At 30.7% G+C, this 25,773-nt stretch overlaps 2 protein-coding genes across 5 annotated transcripts; both read right to left on the bottom strand.

Moving 5' to 3' along the window:
- Positions 1-379: 379 nt before the first annotated feature.
- LOC129317866 (cellulose synthase-like protein E1) lies at positions 380-8,501 on the bottom strand. The gene is made up of 8 exons (XM_054962270.1): positions 8,065-8,501; positions 3,423-3,756; positions 3,193-3,333; positions 2,950-3,084; positions 2,640-2,852; positions 2,207-2,434; positions 1,771-2,118; positions 380-1,144 (listed from the first exon to the last, which is right to left on the bottom strand). The coding sequence occupies exons 1-8, from the start codon at positions 8,385-8,387 to the stop codon at positions 584-586; spliced, it is 2,283 nt and encodes a 760-aa protein (XP_054818245.1). The 5' UTR covers positions 8,388-8,501; the 3' UTR covers positions 380-583.
- A 3,406-nt stretch (positions 8,502-11,907) lies between these two features.
- Positions 11,908-18,101, bottom strand: LOC129317592 (cellulose synthase-like protein E6). Of its 4 annotated transcripts, XM_054961913.1 has the most exons (9): positions 17,587-17,664; positions 17,380-17,445; positions 15,469-15,787; positions 15,246-15,386; positions 14,617-14,772; positions 14,327-14,539; positions 13,932-14,156; positions 13,449-13,796; positions 11,908-12,548 (listed from the first exon to the last, which is right to left on the bottom strand). In XM_054961913.1, exons 3-9 carry the CDS (start codon positions 15,712-15,714, stop codon positions 12,009-12,011), a joined length of 1,869 nt encoding a protein of 622 aa, XP_054817888.1. In that variant the 5' UTR covers positions 15,715-15,787; positions 17,380-17,445; positions 17,587-17,664; the 3' UTR covers positions 11,908-12,008. The 4 variants fall into 4 exon arrangements, with proteins under 4 accessions (XP_054817888.1, XP_054817890.1, XP_054817887.1 ...); XM_054961915.1 differs by lacking the exon at positions 17,380-17,445 and having other exon boundaries at positions 17,587-17,772; XM_054961912.1 differs by lacking the exon at positions 17,380-17,445 and having other exon boundaries at positions 14,641-14,772; positions 17,587-17,720.
- Positions 18,102-25,773: the final 7,672 nt, after the last annotated feature.

The following is a 25,773-nucleotide window of genomic DNA, read 5'->3' as shown; positions in this document are numbered from 1 at the left end:
TTAATCATAGCAATAGACACGAAATCAACAATTACTGGATTAATTAAGAAGGGACTCAATTAAACAAACTTAATAATTCAAAACATAATTTTGCATTCAAATTAAACTTAAAAATAATCATCCCAAATTGTTGTTAAAAAAAAAAAAAATCTCTTAACATCTCACGATTATAGCCAGCAACTATCAAGCATTCATATCCCTGAAACATAACCGGCAGACATCAACGAGCGACTAAAATTTATATCGATATATCTGCCAGGACAAAAGGGTCCCGGCAGACATCAACGAGCGACTAAAAGTTATATCGATATATCTGCCAGGACAAAAGTTGACCCTATGTTTAAGTCAGAGCTCTGCCTTTTCGTTATAGAAGAGAAGATAAGGAGGAACTGAAGAACAGTTATATATATATATATATAAAGACAATTACAGACAAAAAAGTTCATAAAATAAAAGGTAAAAATAAAGAAAAAGGAAACAAAAAAAGAGCCTCGATTATTAGGAACTGAGGAACAGTTGCGCCGTGTCGCGGAATTTTCTGAATTTGCATAATCATACATCATGCAAAGGTAAGAACCTAAGTTTAGTGCAAGGCCTTTATGAGAACACATGCACTTAAAGCAAATATTGTAGATTTAATGGCCACAGAGGATGGTAATCTTCCCTTGTCCTTCCTAAAGAACAGTCCTCCGTATATTGGCAAATTGATGAGAACAAGAACCACACATAAGATAACCTGCAACACCATCTTCTCCAAGACCCTAATAATGCCACCTTCACTCATAAGAGCCTCCACAGATACGCCGATAAAGCAAAACAAATTGAGCATGGCAAGTGTTGCCAATAGAGTGAACATCGGCGAAGAGGCTCCAAACTCCATAACTTCTTCCCGGTAGCGCTGTGAAACTTCTTGTTCTGCAACTTTAGCTGTGATTATAAATCCTGAATCAGAAGCAAACCCTAGAAGCTTCAAGGTGGTATCCATGAAAGCAAAGAAGTAAGAGCTTGTTCTCTTGTAGAGCCACATTCTCTGTTCGTTCCACCAACCCCGGACTGTTCCCCCACAGCTCAAAAACTCCAACAAGCTGTAAGTGGTTTCTCCAACTATTACAGATGCGTAAGGTATCAACCATCGGCTTGACATCTGGTTCATAAACAATCCACCACGCTTGGTCAATTATTCCTGGTGTCCATCTTATATATGCGCGTGTGTAATATCTGGGTTAAGTTATTACATATAACCTCCTGAACTTTATGTTATCTATGAAAACATTCCTAACCTTTGAAACATGCATGGGTTACGGTGCAAAAATATCAAGGAATTTTTCTCCAGGAGCTCGTGCCTTAAGTCAATACCAATAGGACAAGGAAAAATTTTAATTTTATAAAAACTTTGGATACCCACAAACTATTATTGATTTAAGGATATTAGAAGTTCTTTAACAAAAAATTTCTAATTATTTTTTAATCCTAACCATCAAAACTTTACAATAAACCTCTTAAACTATAATATTTATACAAATGTAAAGTCCTCTGCTACTAGTTTTGTTTATTAGTTGTCTATACATAACTTAAAATTTAGAAGGTTATCTGCATATAAAGTTTTAAGTGGATTATATGTGTATCTATGGTTCAAAATGTAAGGGAGATTTGTGTAATTTAGTCTAATGTCTATTTCCAGTCTACATTAATGGAGGTGTAGAAACAGAGATGATAAAGAAACTGTGATGCTTATAAGGTTATACAAATGGAGATATGCACAGATTATACCTTTGGAAACAAGGGAATGCCCTTAAAGAGGCAAAGAGAGGGTACGAGGGAGAAATAGAGGGTGGCCAAAGAGTTAGATGACCATAAGTTATAGCAGCAGTACACCATTTGGAGTCCCAAACTGATTTTGCCAAAACCATACCATGCAGGACTGTACTTTGAAACCAGAATCTGAAGTTGACCCTCTGACCATCTCTTGTGTTGCACTAGTGTTTGCCCCAATGTGTTTGGAGCCACCCCTAAGAATGCCTTCCTTTTTGGATTGCAATACACTGATCTCCACCCTTTGCTCTTTATAGATAATCCAGTTATCACATCCTCCACTGCACACCCATATAGCAGCCCCATCTGCACTCAACTTATCACATTCATCTCAGAAATTACATAGAAAGATACACGCGCGCACTGTGAGAGAGAGAGAGAGAGAGAGAGAGACCTCTGTTCCCCATAGTGAGTTTTGTTCATGAGTACAGCTAGCAAGAGCCTCTGAGTCTTGTTCTTGTTTCTGTAAGCTTGCTTCCATGAATGGGTCATCCTGGCTCTTCCAGTCATTGACCTTGCGTCGATCGCTGAACTTCTGCCCACAAAGAACATCTCTCCTGTGAAAGCAACCTGATCCAATATACAATGGACCACCATAACCATCGGCACCGTGAAATTCCATCTACAAATTAACCCAATCCTTCACGTTATTACGAATGATAAGAATCAGCATATAACCTTTTTCGTCAGCTTACATACTGATGATGTCACAAATGTTGATATGTAAAGACACCGGAGACAACATGATAATATATGTGGGTGTTATCAAAAACTATTAATATGATATCATCGAATCTGATATGAATCTAATGCATGTGTTAGCGAACCTCGGCAATTACTCGTAGGTCACTCCCGTACAAGTCATTCTTGGTGACACCCACGAAGTTCTGCGGGAACTGCACATAAGCTATGTCATGACCCTTCTCTTCGTCCATGAAGAAGCACAGTGCATCTCTCACTGATTCTGAATTGTTAGAGTACATGTCACAGTCGACATTCAGAATGATCGTGCCGTTGCTAATCTTTGAAGACACCCTTATCTGCATTTTCAACCAAGAAACTTCCTGAGCTATTCATTACCCATATATATATATATATATATATATTCTTTGTGATGAAATTAAATTCATGCAGTACCAAAGAATTCATGGCTCCGGCTTTAAAATGATGGGGACATTGGGGTCTCTTCTCACGAGCCAAGTACACTAGAGTTGGCATAACAGACCCTTCTACATCTTTCGAATTCTGTGCATCTTTCCTGTGAAGTAATATCTATAGGAAAAAAAAATCCCTCAAAGCGTATAATAAGAGCAGATGAAACAGGTATTAAATAGAGGATCGAAAATCATGCTTGAGAAGTTGAAGGTGATAATAACATACGTGAAGAATTGTATCGTGGTCACGCTGAGAGGAATACGAATCCCACTGAGTAAATCCCTTGTGCTTTGAACGTACATCTCTCGGTGCTTCTCCCAACTTGGTAGCATCTTCGATTCGTCTTTCCATATCTTTGTATAGTTTCTACGTGCAGAGGAAGGAATTAAAGAAACCTCTCAGTTGAGAAAACAGGCACACGTATAGGTCCTAATTAGTTTAATTATATATATTACCTTAATGGCTGCGAATTCTTTGGACCAAACAGAGTCGTCATCTGAAGAATAAGTGGGATTGGACAAACTGTGAAAATAAGCAGAAGGAGATCTGGGTTCGACGTTGAATCTCTTGCAGAAGGGAAGCCAGTGCTTAGCAAAAGAGGAAGCTTCTAGTAAAGCATAGAAAGTGATCTCTGAGGCAGCATCGTCGGAGAGATACACACTGAGCTTCTCGGTGGGATAGTCGTAAGCCATTACTGATAACACTGTGTTTATCACCATCAATGGTGGCTCTATCTCTGGGTCTGCCGTGCACACAAACACGTCCACTCTTGGCAAGCTATGCCCGTATCTACCAAGTTAAGATAATATATCAATTGAGTCTCTTTGGAAGATGGATTTTTTTTCACTCAGATCTCGAGATGTTGAGATGTCATCGAAGTCTCAAGAGAGTTTAATCAAATTATATTACATGAATGTCCTTTCTTTTTTTTTTAAAAAAAAAAAAAGCCAAAGAATCTTCTTCTTCCGCCATGGCCATGACTTTGATGCCGGCGGTGGTTTGTGGGCCTTGCCGACTGCCATGGTGAAAGGAAGAGATTTTTGTCTATACATTCGAAGAGACTATTAAACTATGTTTTTTATAATTCTTATCTTAAAAATTATATTCTTTCATTTCATTCTTTAATTAATCAATGAGATATTTTTTAATATGCTCTAAAAGAGATGGCATCTTAAAATATCGGGACACATAAAAATGGGAGATGGGAGTGCATGTATGTATTGGGCTTGGCTAATATCGTTTTGCAAGTAACGCCAATTTCTCTACAAAATGTGAGCCCACCCTGTATAATTTTTTTAAATCTTAATTCAAATACTTACACTTCCTCCACTTCAAACATACACTGATATATGGCCTTTTAACCTCATGCACATTTATCAAGAGAATATTTGGCTAATTAATACCTTTTTTTAACTCTGCTTTTAATTTCTTTAACAGAAATCATTGGTTATTTGTTTTCAATAGGAATCATAATTTTGATATATTTCTAAAAGGATATTTTAGTGAAAAGATCAAAATTGTAATTGACTAGAATTTTTAAGAAAGAATGATAGTTAGATTTTAAAATATTGAATTAATACCAGTTAAATCTTTAACAATTTTTTTTAAATAAAGTGAAAATACTTATTCAAATTATTATAAATTTAGAAGTTTTAACTGTAAATAAATATTTAATATCAATATAACTTTTAGATTGTGACAGAAATTTATGTTTATAACTGATTGAATTGATATTTATAATTTATTTTTGTTAAAGACCTACCTATCTTTAATTCATTCCTTTAAGATTTAACTGTCATTTTCTCAGTTTCTTAACATGTCTTGCATATTGAAATATATAATTTTTTATAAAATACCTTACATTTAAACCAAATTTAACAATGTATAAAAATTAAGCTACACAAGATTCCTAAACTGTGTACATTTAAAACTTGACAGTAAATTCTCCAAACTTTCATTTTTTTCCCTAGATAACCCCCATGCCACGCGTCAATTATTATATTATTTTACGCCACTGTAAAAAAAAGTATTTATATGACGTTATCTATTAAACGATCATATGCAAAAGTATTTTATAAATAAAGATGAAAATTAAGAAAATAATTGTTAAACAATTTTATAAAATAACCGTTTTATAAGTAGATAAATACTAGATGGTTTTTTAAAATAATTGTTTAGTATTTGTCTAAAGTTACGCGAGGCTTGATGTCAGCATGATATAAAATGGTTCTAAAAAGGAAATTGTTTAGCATTTAGTTTAGTTACTAAGTGGTTTTCTTTAGAGGACCATTTTATATACAACATTAAATGGTTTTGGTAGAAGAACTTAGTACCCGTAGTTTAAAAACTTTTTCCCTCCCCTAATTAAAAGGACTCCATCTTTGAATGTTACCCAGAGCTCATCTCCCTTGCCTTTGATCCTCCACCATCGAAACACCCAAACCCACTATTTCTGGCCATTCCCTACCTTCCTCTGCCACAGAAATGCCATGAGTTCGTCACCGTTTGTGCTCGTTATGGGTCTTTCAGTTGCATGGGTCTTTCTTTAATTTGCTCGCGAGTGTTTTGCTTGCCACGGGTCTCTCAATTGCATGGGTCTCTTCTTCCATTGCTGGCCATTGCACCACCATTGCTCCACCACTCCCTCACTCCCCCCCCCCCACAATCTCCCTCATTGGGTTGTGGGTAGCTTGGCAAAGTTTAGTTTAAAAAAAAATTGAATTTTTTTGTCTTAAGTATTGCAAGCTCCAATGGTGTGTTGGCAAAATATATAAAATGAATTTGAACAAAATGGATCTACAACATCTCCCTTCTCATTCAGTATCAAGAGGACACAGAACATGTGAGAGTTATGACTTATATTTTAAATGAATTTGTGCATTGTTCTGACTTCGAAATTCTTTTTATTTGTTATTGAGCTTGGAACTGTATTTCTTTTCTCATAGATTATGGCCATTGTGTTACATAATTGTTTATCTTTTTAGTTTTAGTTAGCATTTTGATCTAAAATTGCTTTATGTGAATGTTGTTTAAAAATTGTTGTTAGTTTCGTATTGAATTTGTGAAAAGAGGATATTAAGTCTAAAAAATGCTTAATTTTATATTATTTTGCTGTCAATTTTTTATTTAAATTTTGTTTTACGTACCCTTATGTAACTTTGTTGAAGTTCATTGAAATAGTTTAACATTTTATATCATCAATTGATCAATTTTTTTTTCTCTTCACTCCGTACCTTGTTCTATAGCCTCCTCTTAAATAGCTATCTATAAGTAACTCACCAAGATCTCTATGCAATCCTCCTAAAATTTTCCTCACCCTTTTGTCTTTCCATTTTCTACTCTGCCCCTCTCTCTCATGGATTTGGCAAAGAGAGTATGCTCTTTGTCGTGGAACAACAAACTCTGCCTTCAAAAAGTTTTTCACGTGGATTGCTTTTGGCGTAAAGTGCCAATGATCAGGCCTACTCCAACACCTCCAATAGCAACATAGTTTGAAACCTACTTCTTTAAGAATTTAGATGTAATCTCCAACTTCTCACATACCAGAAATCAAGATTTTGACAAGGTCTTCTTCCATCAAAAGGTTTAGCTAGTGGGATTTCGAAGATCTAATGAGAGAATCAATAATGGATTTTGGTTTTTTGGAGCGATAGTATAAGGAGATGGGGGTGGGCTTTGGGTGGCAAGTTTTAGGCATTGTTTGCAGGGCTAGAGGCGTTTGAAGGAAGTGGTAGCAAATTGGAGGGTAATCCTCTACGTGGTCCCTTATTGTTTTCAAGGTGTGAAAAATTTGTCCTCTCGTCTACTTCATCTTGCTTTTCCCTCCAATTCTGGAGAGCTGTGACAACACTGATGTTGTTCAAGGAAGATGATGAAGAATGATTCCCTTGGATAGGGTTAGCCTTCAATGTTTTAAAGAAGAAAGCCACGTATTTGGTCAAAAGGGCTAAGATAAGATACATCAGAGAGCCAAGTCAGATTTTTCTTGTGCCCCACAAGGTGTCACATCACCGGATAATATGAGAGTTCACTAATAGGTGGATATTTTTTGACCTCAAAAAAATTACTTAAAAAGAAAAATTACTATATAAAATGTTCAACATTTTAAAAAAAAAATATAGGGACAAGTTTTGACTTTAACCCTAAATTCTATTGGTTAATTGATGAACATATAATAATTGCAAGGGAGTTTATTATCTGCATAAATAAAAAGGTTGAGAATATTTATTATAAAGTTTTGAAAGGCACTAAGATAAAATTATCTAAATATAACTCAAAATTCAAGGACTAACATAAAAATTAGCCTAAAAATTCAACGTGCTAGCTAATGTGGCTTTATGATAGACAAAATGCAAAGAAAAAAAAGTTAAGACTCGTGCCATGTTTCGTAATGGAACCGAGCTAGCCACTAGGCTTGAAGTCAACAATATCAAATAAACAACCTTCTCTTCTTTGAACCCAAAACATAAAAACTATATTCTCTTCAAGAATATTATAACAAAATAGATACTTTTAAAATTGGATTTGAAAAAGTTTCCTACCAATCTTGGTTGAAATACAAAATTTTCATATTATCGTCCTCACAATAAAGATTCTATATAAGATGTTATCTACAGATTAAAGAACCTTCAGTTAAAAAAGTTTAAACTTTTACAGAGACAGATTGAGAACATGTTTTATTTGCATACATATAATTATATATATAAATATAATTTAATATTTTGCCTCCACAGCTTAACTTTTCTTCTGTAGCCTCTGCCACCGCCCTTCCTCTAGTTAAATCGTCAATGAAGAGTTAAACTAAAATCAATTTTATTAAAATTTTGAAAACAACAAATACTTTTGAGAAATTTACCCAAAAAGTATTTTAAAAAAAATAATATTAAAAACTTTGCCAATCTAATCAATTTTAACTATTAAATTGTTGAATCAATGACTGAATTAATTTAATACTTGGTTTGTGATGGGTTATTTGATCATTAACTTATAAACCACTCTCTTAACTAATTTAATTTCCGGTTCGATTTTAATTGAAAAGGCAACAATTTTTAAGAGGAGGGGGGAAGAGAGAGAGTGCCCTCGCGGCGGTGGACGAACCTGACAGAGAGACGGTGGTTGTAGGGATGCCGGAAGAGAAGGTTCCATCGGAGGGCTTGAGTGAGAAGCCAGTAGAAGCCGAACCATACTTCAGCAGCAAACAGAGTAAGCCAGACGAGCCCAGAAGAAACGTTGTCGCCGTCATGTTCTTGTTTGATGAACAAGTGAGAGCATCTGTAAACCCAGATGGAGAATATTCCGGCGAACAACGATACGGTGAAGAGTCTGTAGATGAAGAGCTTTCCTTTGGGTCTATCCGTCTCGAACAATGCAACATAACTCTGATCACCTCTCTGCATCTTTCCGTTGCTCTTCTTTCTCATTCACTTCGAAGATGCTCCGATAGGTATAATTCTGATCACCTCTCATTCACATCCATTCAATTTGTTTACTATACCATTCCGTGTCATTATTGTAGCACTTTGTATTTCAAACTTATCACATGGACTTCAAATATCCAATAAACAGGTAAACGTGTGACGTATCTTATGAAATTCATTTCTCAATTTATTCTAATTCTAAGAATAAAATAAAAAATGTTATCAAATGCAAATTGATGACACGTTGTGATAGCATCAACACCACCCAGGTTTTAAATAATCTACATGATGACTTTTCGGTGCCTGAAAATTTTTCCTTTAATTAATAATTAACAATTAATGGTTAGGTTGGATCACAACAGTCCAACCCGGCAACCCCTGAGCTTGCAAGTCTGCTTACTGCCCCACTAGCGTTAGCAAAGCATGCTTGGTCGGCGCAGTTCGTAACGGTCAGCCACACAATAAAATAGTTTATTATTTTTAAAATAATATTATTTTTTATATTTGTTTTATTTAATAAGATATTTTATTTAAAAGTAAATAATTTTTTTGGACCAAAATTTAAAAGTAAATGATTGAGTGATATATTTGTTAAGGTAAAACTTACTTTTTCTGTTCAAAAATATAAGATATTTTTAATCAAATATCACCCTTTAATAAAATAGTTACCTATTTTTAAACTAACTTTATCTTTTTATATTACCTCTTATTACAATAAATATAAAGTCATTATCAATAAGAGCACTTTTGAAAAAAAAATGCTTACATCTCAAAAAATTAAAATACTTTACATTTTTTAACATCCAAATCTTTAAAAAATATCCCTAAATTTATTAACAGAGGGAGTATGTGCTTAACTTTATGGTGATATATGTAATATACTTTTATTAAATCAAATCAAGATATGTGAATTTCAATATCTTAATAACAAAATTTTGTTATAAAATAAATAATATATAAAAGATATGCATGTCTTGATTTAATTTGAAACAAGCACCTTAAGTATATAAAATTAAATATATAAGTTTTTTTGTTTATCTTTTTGAAAAATATTCATTAATTGCAAATTAAAAAATTAAAAATATCTTATATTTTTTAACAACTAGCATTAGCAAAATGTTGTGAAATTTTTTAATGAAAAAGTAATGATTACATTTTAAAAAATAAATATTAAAAAAATTAATTATTTAGTTGTAATTTTGACTCAATCACTAAATCGGCAAGAACTTCGTTCAACTAGTTAAAAAAGTTGAATCAATTTATCTTAGAGTCTCAAGTTTAAATTTTATGATATGTAATTGCATTAAATAAATATGTTAAAGATATCTCGACATACAACTAAAAATTCTTGACATTAAAGATGATAATGATCATCATGATGATGTTTCTAATATCTTAGTGTTATTGTTTTATTAATATTTAGAGAAGATTTATTTAGTTTATTTATTTTTGTTTGATTTTATTTTGAGAATAAGAACAGTAAATTTCATTTACTTTATTGTATTTTCATATATTTAATTTAAAGAAAAATTTAAAAATAAGAATAAAAAAGCATCAGAGCCCACAAGGCCAACACTGAGCCCGTAAGTTATAGGATCGGGCTCTACGAATCAAGGCCTTAAAGCACTACTATCAAAATACTTTTTTATGTTGCTCATGTATGTCAATTTAAAAAAAAAATTGAAATAAAAAAAGGCAATAGCAGATTTGTAATTTTTAAAAAGATTTTTTACATCACTTTTTTGGAAAACAAATGTGAAAAATATTTTTCACATCGATTATAAAAAAACTGACATGGAAAACTTATTTATTTCAAAGAAAAAAACTTTTTTCCTTCTTTTTCCATGTTGAGTTCAAAATAATCAATATAAAATATAGATACTCATTAAATTTTTTCAAAACTGACATGGTATCTCAATTTAAAATTTGGAGCCAAATCTATTTTTTTTCTCAATTTTTTATATTCACGATGCAAGTCTTCTCTCCTCTCTTCTTTTTTTTTTTTTTATTCAAAGCGTCCACCTTATCCCCTCCCTCTGCTATTTGAAGCCTCATCAATCATTGTTTCATAACAGCCTTGTTGCCTTTCGCTGTCACCGTTGCTGTTTGGGTTCCATGGATATGTATATTCCATTTCTCCTCCATTTTTAATACAACTAAAGGAGTAAACTTTTCTCCTCCGCCTCTCTATTTCCCTTCTGGTTGAAGTGCTTTTCCAAAAAATAAAGAAATATAATAGTAGAGATAATATTAAAATATAAATAAAGTCTCACATCTAAATATTAGAAGATAAATTATAAATATATAAGTTTAGAAAGTATATAATCAAATAACTTAAATTATTTTAGTAAATTATACTCTTCTTAAGCATATTAATATAAGAAATCTAACACTTTTATACTTTCTTGGTTGTGGGTGGTGTGTGGGTTGTTGTGGATGGTGTATTGGTAGCCATCAATGCCTAGGTCTTCAACTTGTAGTCCCATCCTTGCTATTTCAACTTGTAGGTGTGAGTGTTACTTATTTTCTTCTATTAGAGAGATTTTGCTAGCTCTTTTACTGTAAGTTTTTATTTTTTTTAAATTTTTATTGCCTGCTGGTATCATGATTAGTTGATTTAAATGAATATTTGTATAGTTAGATATTTTAATATAAAAATTTGTACCTTCAAATCTTTATTTTATTTCTCATTTATATTTTATGATAGTTGATTTAATTGAATATTTTAATATTTAAATATTTAGATTGTTGGATTGATTTAGTTAATATTGCTATTGATCTTGAATTAATTATATATTTCTAGAGTTATTAAAAATAAGAAAAAAATTTGCAAAATTTTTTAAAAATTAAATAAAACCTCATATTAAATTAATCATTTCTATTAAATTGAAGTCTTTTAATACTGTATAGATAAATTTGACGGAGTAAGTCTCATTCTTTGAAATTTTCATCAAAAGTTGGTCAAGAAAGACGGTCAGGTAAACTTTGTATTGATTTTCCACGGTGTTTTTATTTTAAATTATTTCTCCTTCTTTGGGTTGCGTGTTCAAATAAATAATAAATAAATATCCTATGAAACATGAAGCACTGGGAGTGATAATGACCAGATAAAGACGATACAGGATAAACCTTAATTTGATTGTCTCTTATTTTATAATTTTCCATTTTCAATCATTAAAGATGGTCAATAAAGTCGACTTTGTTTTTATTAATTTAATATTAATTAGGAGCACGAGATACGCCTTTAAAAATGAAAAGGCTCCAAAGATGAAGTGGAGTTGTCCCATTTTTCAACTTCTTGTTTTAATAAATGAAATTTTATAAAATCAAATCTTCTAAGTCATAATTTTGTAAACTTGAGCCTATTTAATTAAATAAGTTTAATTAAAAATCTGACCTAATTTTTTATATATCTTCAATTCATTTTTACAATTAGGTCTAACAATGTTTAAATTTAACCTGGAATTATCTATCACAAATCGTACGTTGTAAAAAAAAAAAAAAGAGGAAATATCTTAACATAGTACGAATTATAGCTATCAATTATCAAACATATAATTCATTGCCCATCCTTCCAACACTAATCGGGTATTTCATCACAGTATCTAACATTTTCAATACATCTCAACATATCAAAGGAGCTAGAAAGCATCCCAAGGAAGCCAAAGCAACAGACTTGAACAAGACCTCAGATGGCAAGCTTCCTCTATCAGTGCGTATAAAAAGAGCCTCATAAACAGGTTTATTCAGAACCACAATCAAAACGCACAGCACAATCTGCAACCCCAAATGGCTCCATGATCCCTCGAGAAGCCTCTTGAAGCCCCAAACTGCACCAAAGAGATTGAGCAGAGCGAGTGTGGCCATGATGGTGAACATGACGGAGGAGCTTCCAAAATACAAGACCTCTCGCTCGTAGCAGTCGAGGGTCTCTTTGGAGACAGCCTTGTCCGTGACATCGAACTTCATTTGGGAGAGATTGAGGTTGTTGGAGATGGTGTCCATGAAGCCAAACAGGTACGCCGTGGTCTTTCGAAACAGAGTCATACGTTGCAGGTTCCACCATGCCTTGGCTGTGCAGCCGCTGCTCAGAGCCTCCAAGAAGCTGTACGCATTATTTGCCAGAAATGCATACAAGAATGGAAGGATCCACAGGCTTGTAAGCTGCAACAATGAGGGAATAATCAGTTCAAAACCTCATATTTATAATAAATACTCTCTCACCACCGCAACATGCAGGACATCGTCAACTACGTAGTACTTAACAGTTTTAAAAAAAGTTAGATAGTAAAATTTTCATTGTTTAAATTTTTTTTATATTTTTCAATTATACTTTGACTGTTTGGCCAAAAGAAAAATTATACTTTGACTAAGTACTTCATATAAATGTCTTGATAATGATAATTGAAACTTTAATGTATAATTTTTTTTCTCAACAAAAGGTAACAAATAAGGTAGAGACATAGTTCAAAAGACTATAAAAATTGAACAACCTAATGTCTCATGTTTTAGACTAAGCATTGTTTTTAAAAAATATATATCCTATGCTGTAACATGGATTGAATAACATTTCATAATCATCAATAGGCTCCTAAAAACCACGCTGTATATTACACACACACACAAATATCCTATAAACCACTTTATTATATGCAAATTTGAATTTGATAAGTAGTTTAAATATATTCACTTATTCAATAAGTGTTTTAATTATAACTATTAAATTTTATCAACACTTAAAAATCATTGAGATTAATTTTCCTTCAAAAATTCAAAACAATTATCACAATCAAAGCATTTCTCACATGTGTTGTCACCGTCAAACATTTGATATTCAATTTGGTACTTTTTTAATATTATATGACCAAATTTTTTATAACCTTTCAGTTAAATTAAACAGTTGTTTTAATATCATATAAGTCGGATCATAACCCATTATATACTACTTATTAAGTACAATTCAATATGGGATTTTCACGTCTGATCAAGTGTACTCTACATCCTTACAAGATTAAAAAATAAAAAAGAAAAAAACACAGAGAAGAGGGATTAATATGAGATTACCTGTGGGAACAGAGGAATGCCATGAAATGTGGAAATGGGAAGGAGAATGAGATAGCAAAGAGTTGGAAGAGAGAGTGGAGCCCAAAGCAGGTACGTACTGTATCCCATTTGAAAACCCAAGCTGATCTTCCCGTGCCCATAAATGAAAGGACAGTACTTGGAGAAGAAGACCTGAGACAAGCCATGTCCCCACCTCCTGTGCTGAACAAGAAGCACGTCAAGGGTTGTCGGAGCTAGTCCCATGAAAGCCTTTCTTTCTGGGTTATAGTAAATCGATTTCCAACCTCTGCTTGAGATCACAAGCCCTGTGACTACGTCTTCCGCAGGAATCCCATATATCAATCCCATCTTCACAAAAAAAAAAAAAAAGTCATTTGTTTCTTTCATTAATGTGTCACGCATGTATGCATGAACATCTTAAATACTTCAAAGTGCAACTTAAAGAGTTGATCATCTGTAGGTTAGGACTTAAAAAAGACATACCTCTCTGCCCCACTGTGTGCCCTTCTCATATGCACAACTGGCAAGAGCTTTTGATGCTTCAATCAGTTCATCAGCTGTTCTTTTATCTTCTGTCTTAGGTTTGGTGTCCCATTTTGCTTTGCGATAATCTTTGAAATGTGTTCCTGAGAGACTCTCTCTTCTATGGAAACACCCAGTTCCACAGTATAGGGTTCCTCCATGTCCACATAAGCCAGCAAGCTCAATCTTAAGCAATTCACACACACGCACAAAGGTTTTAGTCTTTCATGTTTCAAATCGTCAGTGTCAATTATTTTTATCTGTAAAACATGGAAATTGGAATTGCATGCGGCGCATGCACATGGCACTGAAAAGAAGAGTTTAAAGTGTGAGACCAAGTGTTTTAATTAGTTCACCTGAGCGGCCACAGCAAAAGAATTTGAGAGGAAGTCATTCTTAGTGAGATTGTTGAAGCTTTGGGGAAATTGCACATAAGCTATCTGGTGGCCTCTTGTTTCATCCATGAAGAAACACAGTGCTTCTTGGATCGTATCTGCACTACTTGGATACATGTCGCAGTCCAAGTTGAGAATTATAGCTCCATTGCTTATCTCTGATGACACTCTTATCTGCAAATGCACAAGTAATTTAATTTCTGTCTGTAACTATATATAATTAATCATATAGTTCTGTTTTAAAATATCACTGCTTCGTATAAATTATTAGTTACGAGTGCATTCATAGCTCCTGCTTTGAAGTGGTGAGGGACATTCGGTCGCTTCTCCCGTGCCACGTATACTAGGGTTGGCAATGGAAATCCGTCATCATCTACAGCATTTGTGTCCCTTCCGTCAATTATAATCTGGGCCAAAAAAAAAATAAAAAGTAAAAAAATTATTCATGAATATAGGCATGCATGAAACACTACATAGCATATAAGTTTCAACACTTGTTAAACTAATCATTTGGTCCATTATTTTCAACTCAATTTTAACCTAGTTTTTCAATTATAACTGCTATGTAACTCAATTATTATAGTTTTGACCGATTAAAACTCTGCCTCTAAATTTTAGAACTTAACATATGCAACTCAATCATTGTGATTTTAAGCATTTAAAACATTAGTCTCTAAACTTTAATAATGACTTTATTTTTTATAATTTTATTTTTTAAAATATAGATGCCAACATTTTAAATATGTATTGCAAGAATCAAAGTTTATGAATTGGGTTTTATTTAATCATGCTAAAATTATCGAGATTGAGTTTCAATAAATTAAAACTGTAGGAACAAGATGATTAATTTCTCCCATAAGTTATATATATACACAAGTACCTGCACGATGGGATGATGGTTCTGCTTTGTGGCTTTGGCATTCCATTCTGAGAATCCTCTGTGTTGGCTCCTCACTGCATCCGGAACCTTTCCTTTTTCTACAACTGTGTCTATCTCACTTTTCATATCTTCGTATAATTTCTGCAAAAACCATATTGAACTATTCAGCTTATATAGATACATATGCTCATTGCTTTTGTTAAGTTATATTAACATTAATTACCTTGATGGATGAGAATTTTGGATGATTTTGATGGCTGGCCCCAGAATTCTGGGAAAAGTAAGCCTCAGGAGATCTGGGTTGAATGTTGAATCTTCTGCAGAAAGGAATCCAATGCTTGGAGAAAAGAGAAGCTCTGAGAAGAGCATAGAAAGTGAGCTCAGAACCTCCATCATCAGAGAGATAAACACTGAGCTTATTTGCAGGATAATTGTAAGACATTGCTGATAACAATGTGTTCATCACCATGCTTGGTGGCTCCAACTTTGGATCTGCCGTGCACACAAATATGTCAACTCCTGGTAGCTCCTCTTCACCATATCTGTAAATTCACATGTCCCGGCACAAGTTATTTAATTTATTTACCTTTACGTACGTATAAATTAACACACAATGTATCGTCAACTCACACTATTTATTTTAAAAAGGGGGGGGGGATATAGTTTTGATCTCTAAAATTGTGATTAAACTTGGGTCAAGGTCGTTGTCTGTTTCATTAAGAAACCAATCCCTCCAATTGCGATCATTCTGGTCAATATAAGTGACACATCATTGGCACACATCAATAACAAGTCATCCATTTCCCAGTGTCATGACCTATGAAGTATCAATACTTCAAAATACATCACATATCTATATTGGTATTGTATTCGATACTAATACTCGTCGATACTTTTTCAATATGCATATCCATAGAATTTCAAAGCATTATTTTTTTAATTTTAAAAAATTTTATTTTTTAATATGTATTCGATACTTCTAAATTACGAGTTGATAAGCCAATACTTCGAGGCTATTTTTAAAAAATTAAATTTTATTAAATACTATGATATTAATTTTTTTATTTTTGATATATTTCTATGATTTGCTTTTAAATTCAAAAATTATATTTTCATTTAAAAAATAATTTTTAGATATAATAAAAGGATAAAAATTATTTTTAATTATAAAAATTACAAAAATATAATCTTTTGACATATAAACCCTAAGTATGAAACTATTAGTAGAGACTAGACTGCAAGCAATTAGGTAAAGATGAAATAAGAGTATAATTAATGATGATATTTTGATCAATATTTCTATAAAGGACTATATATATATATATATTGAGTTGGATATTTTTTAAATTAAAATTACATTTTTAATGTTTTTATGATTTTTTATGAATATATTTGCATGTATAAAAAATGTATCGTATCTTATATATTTAAAAATAAAAATATTGACATATCCGATACATGTATCAGTATCTGTGCAACATGTGTCATGACTTGGCCATAGTTGATTGTAAATTTAATGATTGATTTCTTAATGAAAAATCACATGGTCTTTTATTCAAGTCGACCACAATTTTAGAAACTAAAAACCTTTTAATGTGTATTAAGTAATGACACAATGAGTTCACATGTGAATGTGACATATAATAAGTATTAGATAAAGATGAGTTACATATTACTTTCTTATTTAAAAATTTAAGAAATTTTTTATTGAATTTCACTTTTTAATAAATTAATTACTTGTCTTCAAACTAATATCATCTTTTTATATTTATTTTAATTTAATAAAATATTTAAATTTAAAATGAATATAAAATAGTTTATTATCATGTGCACTTTAAAAAAAACACATTAATTATACTTTGAAAATACTAAAATTTTAAAATTATCTTATATTTTTTAACATTCAACCCTTTTAAAAATAATTTATTTTTTTTAATGGATGGAGTATAATATATATGCATTAGTTTTTATCATTAAATCCTTTGCTTACAGAGCATGCAATTTTTGTATAAATTATGTATTTATCATATTATTATTAAAACTCTTAAACTTGTCACAGTTGAGCTTAAAATTTTCATATATTAAAAAAAAGGGGGGGGCATCTAAATCTATATCGAAATACAAATCTACTAACCAGGACAGAGGTTGACACCATGTTGATTGGCTCTGTTTTCGTTACAGATAAGAAGATAAGGAGGAACTGATGGACAATTGCACCCATTGAATGAGAGGATTTAAATAATGCTTGGAAACAACATTAATTAATCATGAAAAGTTCCATTTGAGAAAAGGATAAAAATGGAAACATGAAAGTGAGGAGGAGAATTAATTAATTAATTACCTGCGGGAGAGGATGTGTTTGAAGGGGGAGTGATGGAGAATAGTCCAACGAAGAGATTGAGTGAGAATCCAGAACACTCCGAAGCACATCTCCGACCACATCATACACACATGAACCCATCCTCCTCCTCCTCCTCCTCCTCCGGCGGCAAATACCTTCCTTATTCTGTACCCCCATATCATGCACATCCCTTCATACACACACACAATCATGAGTATGTACTATGTACTGTGTAATTATGTTCATGAAGGCGTCATTAATCTAGAAGAAACACAACATTAACGTAAAACGTACCTGCGAAAATTGTGCAAGAAAACACCCTGTAAGCTCCTCTCCATTTTACTTCTTTCGCCTCATATAACATGGAGCCTGTTTCATCATCACATGCTTCCGTCTCTTCTCCTCTGCTTCCCATTCTCATCTCTCTCTCTCTCTCTCTCTCTCTCTCTCTGCTATGTCAATGTGTTGTCTGTTAATCTATCTTTCTACTTATCTCAGCTCTTTCTCTGTATTTACATGTATGATATATCTCATTTCTGGTCTGCGTACGTTAATGTGACAGTTTCACGTGGAGAGAGAATAGTGATGTCCTGGTGGCTCACGACACTGAGCGGTCAAGTGACTCCTTGATTGCTCGGTAGCCAAATAGATTCCGTAAGCGCACTCAAACACTAAGTGACAGTATTTAAATCGTTAAACTTCATGTCAATACTTTTAAATTTATATTTCACTTAATATTAATAAATATATTATTTTTTTTTAAATTATTAATCTAAATTTTAACAGTTTTAATAATATAAATATTTAATATTTATATTAAATATAATTATTGAATTTACTCCCTCTTTAAAAAAAATTATAAAAAAATGTATAAATTTTATAACTTTTCACCGCTTTACTTTTAATATTTTTTACTATCTAAATTAAACAAAAAATATTTGAACTCAGAAGTTTATTACATGTGTAATATTTTAATAATTGAGATAAAATATGAAAAAGATATTTACATAAAAAATTATATTAGCATGTTTAATATAATTTTTTGAAAAGAAAAATGATGATCAATATCTACTTATATTATTACAATTTTAATCATAATGCAATTATTATTTTTAATTATTTAAATTATTTTTAAAAAATTATTGATTTTTAAATTAAATTATCTTGTACCCTTAATTTTGGATCTTGGCTCTACCACCAGGTTTAGTGTTACAGTAATCAAATATACTGTATTTTAAAAAATAAAATGAGATCAGTTTTAAGATGTTTTATTTTTTTATTTTGAAAATAAAAAATAAAAAAGTAATTAAAATTAAAATAGTTATTCAAACAATTTTGTATATTTTATTTTTAAAAATAGAAACCAAATTATCGTCTCCGAGCCTTAAAATCTCCTATATTTTGTATTGTTGTTATTATTGCATGATTATGTATCTTTTCCACGGATTAATTGGCCTAGACTAACCAATAATCCTCCAATTCAATATGGACTTTTTAACAACGCAATTTAATATGAACGATGATTCTTTGGGCGTTGGACAATTACATCTTTGTCTTAGCAGATCCCAATTTGGATCTCTCCTTATTTTCAAGGAAAAAAAAAGGAACTTTTTAATATATATATATATATATATATAATATTCAAATCTGGACTGAAATATTTATAACTTTAAAAGACATATTTTACAAATCGTGAATAATACAATTTATCTTTCAAATTAAGTACATTACAAGTAGTTTATAAAAATTAAATCTCCTCTGCATTATATAAATTTGAAAAGTGGGTGATGATATTATTCAATTAGTTTTTATCAAAAAAATTACAATGAATAAAATTTATTTTTTATACTATTATCTAATCTCTAATATTATTGACTCATATTCAAGCATTGTCAAGTTATATATAAATATAATTAATCATTATCGTTTGAAAGGAAAAAAACACCAAATATTTATGTATAGTTATAAAACTTTAAATATTTTTTGATAAAAATTAAATTTTAAAAATTAAATCAACAATTGCAACCAATTCAAGGGACGGTACAATTTATCATCCCTTTTAAAAACCCAAAAACTTGATTAAAATAATTTATGGCTATAATATAGTGGCAGTGTGGAATTTGGTACGAAACCAAACTCTTCCAAAAGCAGTTAGGTCCATCTAATCTCACATGCAAAACATCGATCATTAGATGCACTTAATTATTGGATCCAAAAAATATTTTTTTATTTTTAATTAAAAAACAGCTCACGTGGCTTAAAACAATCATCACCGTCGATATTTACATGTATCTATAAAGAAGGCGAGAAAATCTCATCAGGCATCATGACTATTTATACTAAGAGATATTAAATTTTGTTACTTTTAAACTTAGCCTTTTCTTCCCCCGATACTTAGAGATGGCCCGTAGATGAAAATTATAAATTATGCCTTCAAAGATTTTAATTAGCTTGATTTTCTAAATAATTTCAGTTGCTACCCTCATAAAAAAAATCACTCGCTTTCTTTAAAAAAAAAAATCCACTCCTCTTCCTAAAACTTACTTGAACCGGAAACTTATATGTATATAATAATCTTAAATAAAAAATAGTTCTAATAAAATTTATTTAAAAATAATAAAATTAAAGAAATTATTATTTTATAGTATTTATAAAAATTTTGGTTGTACAAAAAAGTTATTATTTTTATATTATTATAATTTTATGTTTTATAAATTATAACTTGATATTTAATTTAATAAATTTTATATTTATAGTAATTTAAAAATATTGAAGATTATATTTTTAAAGAATATTGAAATTTATTTTAAAAATAAATTTTGCCTCAACTGATTAATTTCCCAGTGTCCGTCTCCAAATATCAGTCATACACTCCCTCCATTCAAAAATATAAGGTAATTTTTATGAGTTGGATGTTAAAAAATGTAAGGCATTGTAATCTTTCAAGATATAAGCATTGCCTTTTTTTTAAAGTATCTCTATTAATAATGACTTTATATTTATTATAGGGTGTTTAATAGGGATAAATTTAAAAAATAAAATTAATTAAAAAGTAAATAATTATTTTATTGAGAGATAAAATTTAATTAAAAATATTTTATTTTTAAATGAAGAAAGTAGAGAGAAAAGCACTTTCAAATTGGCTCCGACATTGTGGCCAAAAGGGGGAAAAATGATTTATTCAAGGTACCAATCCCTGATTGCTTATTAAATTAATTAAGACATTAATTTTAAAATTAATAGTCAAAATTTTACTTAAATTGTGATCAAATCGATCTTTTTTTTTTTTTCGTTACAATAATAACTTGACCTGAATTTTTATATTAAGTTTCTATTACTATAATTCGTGCCAAACTTTGTCCGCAAGACAACACGTCGTTTTCATTTAGACAAAAAGTGTTTTAATTTTTTTTTTTTTAAAAAAGCAAAGAACAACTTGATAATTATTGGGGTGAGGAGGACGGCGGCCGATGAAAAAGTTCTCAGCACCCTAGAATTTGAATGCTTCTTTTTCCTCCACGTGGCTGGTTCCATGTATCCTGCTTCAGTGCTTCTCATCATCAACAGCGAGGGTATTTTTTTTATTTATTTTAAGAATGGATCATGGAAGGACAAAAATAACCCTGCCACTGCTACAAATGCTAGCTTTACCAGAATAATGATTTTTTTTTTTTTTTGCGAGTGAAAATGATCCTGAAATTTGCATGGCAGATCCCAATTAGGATTGCCACCATCCCAACTATCTGCCATGGGCAATTTGTATGCTGATGTAACAGTACATGATCCGTCACTAGTGAGATGTCATTGACTTTGGCTTTAGTTTTTCAAATTCAGAAAGGAAAAAAGGAGTGGATGACAAATGGCAAAGGGAGCCAAGGTCTCCAATCCAATCTTTCCAAAAATCGAACCATATTACCATTTCGAAGGTCCCATTTGGTTGTAATTTTGAAGACATTCCATATACTAGCCAAGTTCCTTCGCGCTCCCTCCATCCTGTAAAGTATTTTTTAAAAAATTTATTTTATTTTTAAATAAAAAAAGTGACAATAATATTTTTAAATAATTAAATAATTTTATTTTTATTTTAAAAAATAAAATAGATCATCAATTATATCTTTTTCTACCATCATTATGATATTAATTATGATATTATTAAGAGTAAAATTGAAAAATTATTATATTTTTATGTGAGTTTAATTAAATAATAAATTTTTATTAATATGTGAGATTTGATTAAAAATATTTTATATATAAAAACGTACAGAGTAAGCGTGATCTGGAGCCATTTTTTGAATGATGAAAGTACATTTGTATGTCATTTTCTTGCACATTTTTCCCAAAGAATTCTCAGCCAGAGTTGGACCGGCCGTCCAGAATAATGAATTTAATCAACTAACACATGCATGCAAACACATTTCCTTCCTTTCTTGAAAAAAAAAAAAAGTTAAAAACACAAATCCTTCTTTTTTGGTAAAAATGTTGCAAGCATAATTTTTTTTTCCATTTGATCGCTCAATAATTTGAAAAGCTTAAATATATTATCTTCATCCATTCAAACTAATTTTAAAACCTTAATTGTGTGAAATTGTGTCATTATCAATGACAATCTCATAATTACATCAGCAATACTTCTGACATTTTTTTTTAATGTGATTGTATATGCCATGATTTAAACTCCAAATTTTAGGATAAATTGATTTAACGTTTGCAACCAATCAAACGAAAGTGAGTGGCCAAGCCACCTAATTTGATCATAACTTTGCACTCATAAAAGTAATTTCGATCGCCTCATAAATGATTTCATATGAAATAATCAATATTGAAAATGAGCCTTTTTATTTTTATTTTTTATAGAACACATACCAAAACAACAGCTCACTTTTATAGAACACACATGAATTATCTTTGCTTTCAAGTTGATTAGTATTCAAAGGACAATAAACGTTGCCCAGTGACGACACCACCTTCTTATGGCCAAGTTTAGGATTCTAGTCTTGCATTGACATGATACTCTGTGTACGTGGCCTTCTCACTGTGAAGTCTACTTACACATTCGTTACGCGAGATGATTCTCCGGACATAAGATCCTTACTTAACCTAACGAACATTGACTTAATAAAATGGGCTAATTTCTTATAGTATGATGAACCAAAATTCGAACCATCGTTGAAAAAAGTACTTACATGTAGTGCTCAGCTATCCATCCAACATGTCTGCCTTCCATAGAAGGCTGTGGTAAAAAAATTCTTAAAACTCTTTGTTTTTAACCAAAGGAGTCGATTTGGTTCAAAATTGGAGATTACAGCATGGCATGGGCCCAAATAATTCAAGCCCTCGAACAGATATTAATGGGCCAATCTTCAATGCAGCCCAAATCAGGAAACCAAATATTGCCACTTGCCAGTACCATCCCCATTCCCCACCTCCCAAATTTGTTCGGCAGATCTCTTGTCCCTACAATGCCTTTTTTGATTATTTCAAATTTATAGAATAATTTTTTAATTTATAAATTCTCATTATGTATATTTTATAATAAGTTCCCATCAGATTTTGTTTAGCTCACCATCAAATTAACCATCAGGTATAACATTTTTTTGGAAGAAATGTTTTCTTAAAATTATTGTAAAAATTAAGCAATTCACCATTAATGAGACGAAATAGTCCATAAGCACTAGAATATTATCATTTTTTTTCTTATACGTAAAACTCTGATGAATCACGTATAAATATACCGATGATGAATTTTTTTCTTACTGGTAATGGTATTTTTATTTAAACATCATAATTTTTTCAATTTTTTTCTCCTGATACACGGTCGGTTTGAGATGAAATATGTACTGCACAAATAGCTTTTTCCGTTTTTCGAGTGAAGGTGTAATAATAAATTCAATTTCTTAATATTGCAATCGCCGTTCATCCCTTTACGTGTTTGTTCATCTTTAGAAGCCTCAAAATGTTATTTGCCTTCCCTTTTTCATTCTCGAGAAAAGAATATGCACATGAAATGATGAGTATATAATAATAATGAAGAAAGAATGTACGTAGAAATTAATGTTGCACACACAAAATTTAAAAGATGTTTGGTTAGAGGAGAGGGGAGGAATTTTGCCCCCATCCTTTTATTTGATTTGAAAATTTGGAGGGGAAGGGTAAAAATTTTTATACCTTAACCAATATATCTTTTGTGATAAATTAAAAAAATGCAAATACACTTCTCTAATAATTTAACATTGATAAAATAAACATAAAATTGGTTATATATAATTATTTTTTCTCCCTTTCCCTCCTAAACTGAATAAGATAACATCAAATTCTTTCCTTCAAATCAAACACACTCTAAGACGTCAAAGTAAGATTTTGGGTTGGGAAAACAATAATTTTCTTTCCTTTTTTTTTTGGGTAAAATAGTGAATTTGGGAAAAACAATTTATTATTGGGCTCTTCATCAGAGAAGACCATGGATTGAGATTTTTTTTGTCCAAAAAAGAAAGGGAAGAAATTAACCTGGTTGATGAAAATTGTGATCTTGGTGCTTTTTACGTTTATTTTTCTCCTACTGAAAAATTTTAGTGATTTTGAAGGGTTTAGAATGTAGAATATAAATTTTTAAATTGAGCAGTGTCTTTTAATTAGAGACAGTATTATTTAAAATGCCATTGGGTATTAAACATTCACACCTCTTTTTTTTTTTTTTTGATAAGACATTCACACCTCTTCTTTGAGGTAGAAAATGCATTTATATGAAAAAAGGTTACACATAGTTTATTGCTGTATTTTGACTTTTTCTTGTTTTCTCTTTATACGACTATGTCACAGCCTTTTGTTCCTATATTTTTAGATAAAGACCTCTACGACCACAAAGAACTTTGGAACGAAGCTGGTATTCTTGATCGAGGAAAGGAGAAGTTCAAGGTTCAGCGACTTGTTTAAGCTTGTCCTCCCTCGAATGGTGTTTATATTTATAAGTCGGGAAAATGTTTTTGGATTAACTATCAATTTGAATCTCAAACTATAAATTTAAAGATAATTTGAATCCTAAACTTTAAAAAATATATTTTAAATTTTAAATAATTAAAACTAGAGTAATTTAACTTTATCATTAACTTTTAACAAACATAAGTCAAATTCATTTAAATAAAATTGTATTTTAGGTCCCAACGTGACAGACATTTGTTAAAAGTTAATAATAAGGATTAAATTATCTCAATTTTAATTATTTAAGATTCAGAGTACATCTTTTTAAATATTTAGAATTCAAATCGCGTTTGGATCCATGATTTAGGGTCAAAATTACATATTAATCCTTTTGTATTTTAAAAAATGCACTTTAATCAATAATAACTTAATAGTAATTGAAAAAAGTGTACTTTGCATATTATATCAATTTTTAAAAATATTTTAAAAGAGCGTGTAAGTTTCTTGATTTAAATTGATCGATGAAAATAAAAATTTATAAAACAGAACCAAATACCTTTATGATAAATAAAGAGATAGAGAAAAAAGTATTTGAAGAGGAATATATTCTGGAATATAGTCTAGATTTTTTCCTAATATAGAATGATATTATGATGAGATTCCATTATGTTAAAGAATAAATAGAAAAAAAAATATAAAAGTGTGTTTATAGTGAAAAATTATGTTACACTCCTCCTATTACTGCCATTGATTGCCTATCAAAACCCACCTAACAAGAACAAAAATAATCAATTCGACACTACCTCATTCATACCTATCATAATTTTTATCAAAAATTTCTTTACTTATTATTACAATTTATAACCTTCTTTTATATAGTTTCATCATCGTCATTATTATTTACCTTTTTTTAATTTCTTATTCTCGTATCCTAGAAAATTTGTAACATTATTAAGGATTAATATACAATTTAAACTCTGAACTTTTAAAAAAGTGTATTTTGAATCCTTAGGAAATGTCTATCAAATTGAAATTTAAAGTGAAATTTTCTCTAAATAAATTTGACGGACGTTTGTTGAAAGTTAATAGTAGAGATAAAATTGCTTCAATTTTAATTGTTTAAGGTTCAAAATATATCTTTTTAAAATTTAAAATTTAAATTATCCCTGGACCTATAGTTTAGAGTGCAAATTAATATTTAACCCAATTATTTTTTTATTATAATTTTTTTTATTTTTATTAAATGTTGGTGTGAGAAAATGTATTATTAAA

Source organism: Prosopis cineraria, unplaced genomic scaffold (assembly GCF_029017545.1).
Source record: "Prosopis cineraria cultivar Desert tree isolate PC_DT_omini unplaced genomic scaffold, ASM2901754v1 PC8, whole genome shotgun sequence".
Classification (NCBI taxonomy): domain Eukaryota; kingdom Viridiplantae; phylum Streptophyta; class Magnoliopsida; order Fabales; family Fabaceae; genus Prosopis; species Prosopis cineraria.
The sequence above is the reverse complement of the archived record's forward strand: the minus strand, read 5'-3'. Positions and strand labels throughout refer to the sequence as shown.